This window comes from Cryptomeria japonica, chromosome 3 (genome assembly GCF_030272615.1).
Source record: "Cryptomeria japonica chromosome 3, Sugi_1.0, whole genome shotgun sequence".
Taxonomy (NCBI): Eukaryota; Viridiplantae; Streptophyta; class Pinopsida; order Cupressales; family Cupressaceae; genus Cryptomeria; species Cryptomeria japonica.
The window spans coordinates 567,129,962-567,140,926 of record NC_081407.1 but is presented as its reverse complement, the minus strand read 5'-3'; the positions used below and the strand labels follow the sequence as shown (position 1 = coordinate 567,140,926).

At 35.9% G+C, this 10,965-nt stretch overlaps 1 protein-coding gene across 1 annotated transcript in view; it reads right to left on the bottom strand.

Moving 5' to 3' along the window:
- The window catches only part of LOC131874262 (uncharacterized mitochondrial protein AtMg00860-like), an 11,944-nt gene extending 1,557 nt beyond the window's left edge, over positions 1-10,387 (bottom strand). The window contains exon 1 of the mRNA XM_059217551.1: positions 9,833-10,387. Coding sequence (XP_059073534.1) covers positions 9,833-10,387 — 555 coding nt within the window. The remainder of the gene's footprint in view (positions 1-9,832) is intronic.
- Between the last annotated feature and the right edge of the window lie 578 nt (positions 10,388-10,965).

Sequence of the window (10,965 nt, the reverse complement as noted above, 5' to 3'; positions counted from 1 at the left end):
TACACTCAAACTTGTGAATCCAGGTGGAGAAGAACCTCGTACCTATGCGGTACTATACCTACAATCTCCTGCAATCATGAACCACACATGTATATATATATATATATAATGAAAGTGTTAGCCTGAGATAAATAACACGAATCAGGAGAACAAATAAACTTACATAAGAATCAATCCAAAAACACATTAACAGTTACACACAATAATCATAATATCTGACTTATAACATTGCATCATGGTAAATCAACCATCCAAGAAGGTCACTAAAAAAAAAGTCAACCAAGGTCAAACCAGGTTTTAAAATCTAATTAGGGCAGGGGTACTACATCCTCCCCCCTAGGTTTCGACTTACTCCTGGAAGTCGTAAGGCTAGACGGAAAACATGCAGCACGCATTAGCCCTGAAACTCATTTAACAAATATCAAATTGCATATATGAATCTTTTCACGAATAATTGAAACATTATTGCTAAAACCTCTATGAGTGCCATTATGCATTGGCAAGATACATCTAAATGCATACATTTCTTAAAACATTCTAGGAACCATCTACAATCATAGCAGAGAAACAAGAATTTTCTTCCTTAAATCACACCAAGTTAAAGCATAAAAAAAGGTAACCTACAATTACCATACTCATCTACAAATTACGACAAGAAAATATGCCATCATGATCAATTTCTTTTACCAATCCATCCTTTTCATAAAATTTTATCACATAAATCTAGCTTCAAATTTTAAATTCTACAACCAAGTTAACTTTCATGAAATAAGAGAAACATATAGAACACAATTGTTTACACTTGCCAGGCATATAAAAACCTTTCCAATGACTATGTCCCATAGCATAGTGACAAGATAACACATAATAACCATCCACATAACTAGAATGAACAACTCAAAAGGCCACATGTGAGTATGTCTAATGCTTGGTCATAGATAACATGCACAATCAACATCTCTATGCCCTATGTCAGAAAAATTAACATGATCATAAATATCCAACATCTCACTCCAGGGCTTGATGGTGCTAGGGCACACCATAGCGGTGCTACCTTCCATACAAGACCCTAATAAACATCCATTGTTGAGTAAGGTGGTTAGCCTCCAAGAGATAGTCACCACACATAGGTAGGTAGTGGATCCTAGTTGCATCACAGCCTCACATACCCCCATCCTCAAGGTTCCCTATGTCTACTTCCTCATATACACTCAATTAAGACCGTCTCGTACATCCTTGGAGAGGAATTCACATTTCAACACAAGACCAACATACAAAAACAACAAGGTTAAACCAATTTAGCCACCAAAATATAGATGAATAAAGATAGTAAATCATCAATTCCAATAGTAAGGCAAGAAAATAATCCTGAATTTGCAACACCAAATCAAGTAAGCAAAAGATCGCAAGATCGTGGCTAAATTACCTTCAAAGTCAAAATAGAATAAATTTCTGGTCCACAAAGAAATAAATAAGAATATCATAATTGCACATAACATCACTACATGACTATCATCTAGCCACCAACGAGGAAGGAGAGAACAACCATCTAGCTATCGCAGTAGCTCATCATGTGGTATGACCTAGTCACACATCCATACGGTATGGTAGTGTCCACCTCGACATCACCCCGCATCACATCGTCATGCAACATGGCAATACTCCAAGCGGATAAAACACGCAATGGACATATCCCGCAAGGTAGTGTACCTCGCAAAAAAAGGCACGCATAGGTCACATCCCGCATAGTGATGTACCTCTTAGGATACTCGACGTAAGCCAGAGGTATACATGGCTAAGGTCCACCCACATGTCTACCAATGCTTGCTAACTGGCAGCTCATGTGGAAATAACATACCTTTCAAGAAGACAAGGCAAAAGATCCTCCAAAATACACCATCACTATGCTCAAGAACTGCCATCAAAATGCTCAAATAAAAGAAAGGAATAGGCTGGCACACATAAAATTATAAATTGGTTCATCAAAAGGGAAAGTATTGAGTGCACCTTTAATACAGTTTCATTATATAACAATATTTTTCCTTGAAATAGAGAAGCTAAATTTTCTTCACATCGACATTACTCGTACACCGATCCATACTATTCAAGGAATGGTGACTTCTAATACTATCCCTTAACATACTGAATTACCAACAACCCAAGGTTTGGTACTCAGTAGGGTAACAAATAAGAAACATCACATAAACAGTATGGTTTCCCATACTCATAAGTAAACATATCCTCCAATTACTTCACCATCCCATGGGCACATATAGCAAGCATAGGTTTCTTACAATACACAACGAAAGCACCAGTACTAGTTTATTCACATTTACGGGGAGTACTTTTTAGTACACTATCATCTACTCAAGGAAGGTTTTAATTATGCTTTCCACAAGAATAATTGAATTAAATTTATTCTAGATACAAGTACTGAAATTCTTTACAATTCAAAATTACATAAGGACATAAGGAAGTAATGTCATTCCTATATCATTCACTAATTCCACTAAGCATTCATGTTCACACTACTAACCATGCAAAATTTTCTTTCCAAAGCGTAAGACTTCCATCTTTCAATATGAAGCCCAAAATGCAAAAATACAATTTCATATGCTTTATATACATTCTATTTAAATAAATGCATTCCTTAGTAGCATTTCTAAAAATCTTATAATCTAGGTAAAGAGAAGGCAAAGAGATCTTGATAGTCAACCCATTTCATACATATGCACAAAATAAACAAGAACACACAACCATGCTTAAATTTCTCACTATATATGTCTATCATCTTAATTGTATGGTTTTCCTTTCACTACCATTTAGAAGAATACCAGTTGGCCCAACATGACATTTCCAAATATTATGGTTGCAACAAAATTTCCTAATTTTCCAAACAATAGAAATCAAGACAGACAATCTTTTCGATAATGCAAGACCTCTTGCTAGCACTCACTACTCTTAATTAATACGAAACATATCACAATCTGCAACTTTTCATCAAAAAAATCAAAGTACGATAAGAAGGTAAATGAGGAGATACCAACTAAATAATACATATTTATGCGTGCACATCAAACAAGCTTTTCATTTGCACTTTCTATTGATGCTAAGTCAATTATATATATCCAAAAGCAAGTTCAAAGTAGCATTGCTCAAATAGGTCCTCAATTGAGTCGGTATAATGAAATACATAAAGAAACCTTTCATGGAACACATTAGCACACTCTTAGCCACTATAACATGATCCCTTTTTACACATCTTATTACAACCAAGGCAGTTTCACATAACAACTATTCACACATTAATGCACATTACTTAAGATAGAATTTCATTATGTTACTCCTACAATACACATGGATAATTCTTAATGAAAACATAAAATTTCCTCCCAATAACCATTATGATCTTTTAAACCCATAGCCCTCTTATTATCTAAAAGCACATAAGCATCATTAGGCTCACACAAGGGTTCAAGAAGTCACAACCTTTCTCTTGCAATTAGAAAAGTCACACAAGAGATAAATACACATAAAACAAACATTTTAATTTATATAGAGAAGGAGGAGGAAGGATGATAAACATTCAATTTACTACATCATAAGCACTCAACATCTACCATACAAGTCCTTCAAATTAACAACACCAAGCTAGGTCATAATCTTAATACAAGCACATTTCATACTTTCAGATACAAAACAAATGCTAACCAACCCAATGGATTAGTCTAAAGAGTATAACAATCAAAAAGGGAGGTACAAATGACTCTATTCTTTGAATAAGAGTAATCATAGACCAAGATATCTAATAAGCAAACAAAGCACATATATTCACTCAAAACAACCAACATCAGGAAGGTGAAAGCAAGGTGCGAGCACACATGTTGTTGATCCTCACAACTAGAATGGTAACTAGGTAATAAAACACAACTCAGAGATTGAATATATTTGAATAGCTAACTTTTCCTATGACAAAGGATCATTTAGTTATCAACAAGGGACGTAAAATTGAAATGGGCCAGCACTGTATGTGCACCAAGTTCATATTGCAACCATTATATATTACTACAGGAAAGGAAATTCTTCTTAAGGTAAACACACAGAATCTCAAATGAACTAATACTTAATTTTACAACTGGAAATTACTTTAAACAACTACTGTTAAATGATAAATTTTTGGCAGGTAGTAGGAACTACTTTGCTGCTGTGGCTATAGGAACAGACACAAGAACAATTTCCTATGGCTACCAGAACAAACAACTATAGAAACAACTGTTACAGAAGTATAAAACTAACTGGAACATACAAAGGATTACTCACCAAGTGGGCCCCCTTGAGTGAGTATCTTCATAAATTCATATTACAATTATCTAATCATTCAAAATCACATTGATCTCTTTATTTCATCTTTACTGGAAAATACATAAACAATACCAGAAGACTGTGTATTACAAAATACTATGGTCTTTTTTTATGCTATCCCCAAGAGGAGAGAGATCCCTTTATTTATAGGAAGAATTATAACAAACTTCTAACTGATCGACCACATTCCTACAGAATAGGTGAACATGATTTATTAACAAGAGAAGAAGTTAGTGCAGGACAACAGAACAACATCTATCCTATAGTTGAGAAAATATAGCATGACTAGCCTCCTAGATCTAAGCTCCACTAAGAACAGTTATAAATGTTTCATAAATCAATCTACTAAAGAACCGGTCAAGTGGTTTCGATCATTACTGCATTTCTCTGACTGGGTCTGCATTGCGGTTATATACTTGATGATCTTTTGAACCACCATTTGTCTTTAGTTCACCTTTTCTGACCCTGCATCATGATATTAATGTGCACAACAAACATGTGTATATAATAATGCTAACATGATATAATGCAAACCATATTTATAATTATTTTTCAGATATTTGCATAGATAAGATTATTTAAAATCATTATATGACATCCTTAGGTATAAGTTAAACTAGATTCAAAAACACTTAAAAGGTATCAACTTAAAAGAGTATTATAATCCAAATGTCATCTAATCATAAGACCTAGGCAAGAGTATTATATAAAAAATCTATCAAAATAGAGCCATTATTTAGGTTCATCGTCTCCCCCTAACCTAACTTCTTGTTGATCCTCCAACAATAGGAAAATTTTAGATTCTGGCATTAATTCATAAATTGCCTAGGGTAACTTGTCCATAACCGCCTGTAGATAAGCTCTAGTAGAATCCTTTCATTTTCTCCAATCTCTTCCACCTGATACATTTTGTTTCTTCATTGTATGGTGGATCACTGTCCTTGCATCCCATCAATGGCCATAGGAGGAATGGAGGAATGGAGGCTAAAAATTGAGAGGCAGCCAATGTTGCCCCTTTGTCATCCCCAAGTGCATATACTTGGGTGCTCTGCTTAATGTTGCATAGTAATTTTGTGCAGAGTGTGGCTCAAATTGTTTCAACTCATCTATTAGGCTATTCCAGCACTAGACTACATGTCCTATTGCCGCTTGTCCTTCCCTTGGAGCCATTTGTTCATATTATTTATACACTTCTTCCCTTAAGGGTAGGATTTCTTTTTCATAATCTGGCTCGTATACAATCTTTTGCCAATCAAAGTAATGTCACCTGGGTTCCCTTGATTCAGCCCTTAAGGGTAATGAAATCTCAAGTTCTTCCTTATGATGCACCTAAAACTGCTCTCCCCTTGATATTTCACTCTGCATCCATGACATAAGATCCCTCAATTGGATATCTCCAATATAAAGGAGAGGGTTCCAATCAACATCATCAGGAACAATATAGTTATGTACATATAGTTCATAGAGTAGATTTTTGATTGCTATAGGAGATGTTTGATAAGCACTATAAAATTCTTCTGGTGTTTGCAATGAGGGACTTAAATCTTTGACAATCCTCATCATTTGGAAACTAATGTGTTGTTTCCTTAAGTATAGAGAGTAAACACGAGGAGGAGCTCGGCATTGCATCAGTTGTGGTACCATGGTGGCTATTGTTTCCACCTTAGCTTTAAGCTGGGCTATTTCCTAGTCCTTTTGCTTGATATTTTTCTTCTAGTAATCAATTATCATTTGCATTTTTACCTTTTCAAGTTCCCAATCCTCATAAAGAGCAAGTCCTACTGCATGACTAGTAAGGGAAGTAGGTGGCCTATGAATAGGTGCTCTAGGTTTCTTCTTTTCTTCTTTTCTCCCTACTTTAATAACCTTCTCTACAACAGATGCTAAGTTGTCTAGTCTGTCAAAACCTACTTCTTTATGAGGTTTCTCAATATCCTAGAGTTTCCCTTCTTCCTGAAGCTGTAATTCATGTTCTTCCTCAATATTTTGCAATTCTTCCTCTTCTTCAGGTTCTCTTTGAGGTTCATTTGGTGGAGAAGGAGGGACATCATTGTGGATGGGACTTTGTTGTTCTTTTTTTGGGGGGTCAATCAAGATTGTGATATTTGGCTATGTGGGTTGGTCTTGGCTTTTAAAATTTTTACAAAGCCTACCACTACTTCTTCAAGATTTTTCTTTCTCGGCTACAGGACTACTTCCTGTAGCCAATTCTTCAACCACTTCAATAGTTACTGCACGAACTGGTTTCACAATTTTTTTCTTCTTGGCCGCAGGAGGGGGTAAATTATCATTTTTACTTTTCTCCTCCTCATGTCTTATGTCAACTTGCTTTTCTTTTCTATTTTCCTTTCATGTGGCAGCTCTAGTTTTTCTTAGACCTTGAGAAGAAACCCCTGTTGTAGCTTCTTCTGGTAAGGGTTCCTCTACTGCAGGAATATTTTGTTCTGATGATATCAAAGAGGATGAGGGTTCAGGAGGGGAACCAGGTTTTTCAAGTTTTTCTTGTTCCTAAGATGGAAGTGGCTCCTCTATGACTATTTTCTATACCATAAACATTCTAGTTTCAAAAAATTCATTCCAAAGCATTGGAGAAACATCTCTCAAAGATTTTTCAACTAAAATCTTAATTAGGCAATGATGAGAAACAAAGTGAGGCCTACCTTTCTGGGTCTCTGTTGCACTTATGGAAAGAAGGTTGTACAATAGGCTTGGAACATTCATCATTCTTCCATGGCATAGATGACTTAGGAGCTTGAAGTGATGAGAATACATACATGAGAACCTTCCTTCACAGGTTAAATATTTTAAAACATACAATGCTACTGCTTTCCATTCGGGCAGAAGGGATTCTCTCATAGTTCCTTGTCTATTTACTACTAATGGGGGGTCTCTTGGATGTGTAAATTCTTCTCTTGCACTACGTGCATCCTTAGATTCTAAGTACTTCTCCCCATCTATTGGTAACCCAACTACCTCTACTATCCATTCCTCTATAACCACCACTCTCAAACATTTTACTTGAGCTTCTCTATTTGAAAGTTGTGTGGGTAAATTCCCTCGCAATCTCTTCATTAAACTTCGTCAGCTTTAAAAAATAATCCAACCATCCATTGTTCCTGAATATTGGTTCACAATCCTGGTCCTAAAGAAGAACTTCATGGACTGTCGGCTCATGTCAAATAGGTCGACCACCCATTGCAGTGATAACACTTTCAACTCTATAATGGCATAATTCTGCTCAGTTTCTGCACTAAGTTCTACACTATAGCATACTTAATGTGTGTTTACTTGGTCGAAACCTAGCTAGAGTCTAAAAATAACTCTAAACAGAAAGACAAGCAGAATGCAAGATATCACCTCAAACTAGAAATTTGAAAAATAAAACACAATCCGAGAGGACATCAAAATTATCTTGCTAGAGTAATTATCAGTGTACTCCCCCCCCCCAACCTAAGGTTTGATAGGTGTCCACACATGCGGAGGAGGACCAAGAAAGGATAGTATGCAAAATATCATAATTAGAGTTAATATGGTGTAATTATATACATGCAACAAAAATAAATACACACAAGCATACCTGACATCATGCGAGTATGACTGTAGCTTGAAGATATTTGAGCCACCATGCATGGAAAATGATGCGGAAATGGATGGAGGGAAAGGAAAGAATTGAGTGAATACGGAATGGAATATTTATTATGCAGAAAAGTACTCCCACCAGATGGGGAAGTATTTATTATGATCATGCAACAAAGATATTAAGATAGAGTGGTGACGGCAAAGTCGTCAGCAGTGGCTGCAGGAATCTTAACATGCTTGGTAGTGGAAAATTGCCACAGGAAGTCATCTTTTCTCAAAGGTTTATGGTATAGGCACAACCGATGACCGTTGACTAACAATTTAAACTTAATAGGATCTATTGTAGATAACCTGACAGCACCATTAGAAAATGTTTCAATTATTTCATAAGGTCCTAACCACCGTGTCTGTAATTTTTCCAAATTATCTTTATACCTAGAATCATAGAGTAGAGCCCAATCTCCTGGATGGAATGATTTGTCCTTGATATAGAGATCATGCCACTTCATGCACTGGTTTTGAACAGATTCAGTATGCTACAGGGCAAACTTCCTTATCTCATCTAAAGCATTAAGCTACAAGAGCCTTTCTTCTTGCACTATAGACAGAGTCATATATAAGGAAATACCTATTCTCAAAATTTTATGTTCAAACTCTAGAAGCATCATTTCTTTTGTCCCATATACCATTTCAAATGGTGTAAACCCTATTATACTTTTCCAAGTGGTTCTATAGGCCCATATATCTCCAAACAATCTACTAGACCAATCTTTTCTGTTGAGTGCTACTGTTTCGGTCAATATGGATTCAAGAACTCCTAGAGTAGCTGTTAATATGAACAACAAAAACTCTGTTACATCCATTTCTATACATTGAATGTAATCTCCACTTGTCCATTAGCCTATGGATGATAAGGAGTTGATTTTTGATGTTTGACATTATATTCATTAACTAGGGCTGTGATCAAAGTGGAAGTGAACTATGCCCCTTGATCTCATACTATTTCTGTAGGAACTCCATACCGAGTGAAGATTTCTTCATATAAGAATTTTGCTACCTTATTGTCTTTGGAATACTTGAAGGCTTTGACCTCTACCCATTTAGTAACATAGTCAGTACAAACAAGAATGTAGGAGGGACTATTTGATGGTGGATCAATTGGCCCAACAAAGTCTAGGCCCCATTTGTCAAATGGTGTAACAACCACCTGTGGGTGTAGAGGAATTTCATCAAAATGAGTTGGTCTGCCCATTCTTTGACATCTATCACATTTCCTGGTGTATTTAACTACATCCTTGTGCAAGGTTGGCCAATAGTACCCTGTAGTTAATATCTTGAAAGCTGTTCTTTTGGCTACAAAATGGCCTCCACAAGGTTCATCATGATAGGCATGAAGTATATCATATGTCTCATCTTCCCTTACACAATGCCTCATAACTTGATCTGGCCCTGTATAAAATAAGCAATCTGTTATCCATGAGAAGTTGAAACTCTTTTCTTCTAGTAGTCTTTTCTCTTTGGGTGAGAAATGTGGGGGTGTCTTGTTAGCTGCTAGGTAGTTAGTTATGTCAGCATACCATGGACTATGTAAAATGATGGAAAATAAATGCTCATCTGGAAAGGAATCATTAATGACATCCTTTTTGTCTGGTGTGTGAATCCTTGATAGAAAATTTGCCACTACATTTGCTTTTCCTGGTTTATCAATGATAGTAATATCAAATTCTTGCATTAACAATAACCATCTTGCCAATCTACCTATAATGGAACTTTTTTTCATGAGGTACTTGATGGTTGCATGAACAGTATGTACAAAGATTTGATGTCCAGTTATATAGTGTTTGAACTTATTAAGGGCATAGATGATGACTAACATCTCTTTTTTAGTAACAGTGTAATTCAGTTCTTGTCCTTGCAAATTTTTACTGATGTAATAAATTGCATTTTCTAAAACTCCTTGCTTTTGTCCCAGAACTGCTCCTATTGCAAAATTGGATGTATCTGTATGAATGTGAAAAGGAATTGACCAATCAGGTCTTTTAAGCACAAGGGCCTGGGTTAAGGTTTCTTTTAGTTGAGAAAATGATTTTTCACATGCAACTGTCCATTCAAACTCAGCTTCCTTTGTCAATAAAGAATATAATGGCCCTACTTTTTGACTAAAATCCTTGAAAAATCTCTTATAGTACCCTGCATGGCCTAGAAAACTTGTTACATCCTTTTGTTTAACAGGGGTAGGATGAGCAAGTATTACTTCAATTTTAGCTGGATCTACTTGAAGACCTGTTCGAGAAATTATATGCGCCAACACTATTCCTTCTTGAATCATCATAAAACATTTTTCACTGTTTAGGGATAAATTATGATCTTCACACCACTCCAATACTTTGGTTAGATTTTGTAATGCCTCCTCAAATGTAGTCCCATAAGTAGTAAAGTCATCCATGTAAATTTCCATACAATCATGGGATATGCCTGAAAATATACTGAGGACAACTCTTTGAAAGGTTGCAGGAGCATTACATAAACCAAAAGGAAAGACTGAATAGGGATATGTGCCCCAAGGGCAGGTAAAGGCGGTCTTTTCCTGATCTTTTGGAGCTATTGTAATCTGATTATAACCACTAAACCCATCCAAATATGAAAAGTATTGTTTACCTACTAGAGAGTCTAACACTTGATCTATAAATGGAAGTGGGAAGTGTGTTGGAAAATGCACACTCCAATGATAAATTGTAGGTGATTGAAGGTATTTTCATTGATGGCAACCTTACAATCATGTGATACCAGCAGGCAGACACAAGCATCGACACTGACAGAGTCTACACCGGCATACAGATCACCGACACCAAAAGAAAGATTACCGGCACCCTAGCTGACAAGAATTTTGTATAAATATATTTTGTAATTAGTTGTAAAATCTTTTGTAAGCCAACTTAGCAGATTGTAATATGACTAATATATGTATGAGATCATTGTAGATCATTTAGGTAAGAGAGATGGAAGGATTAATGCAGACCTAAT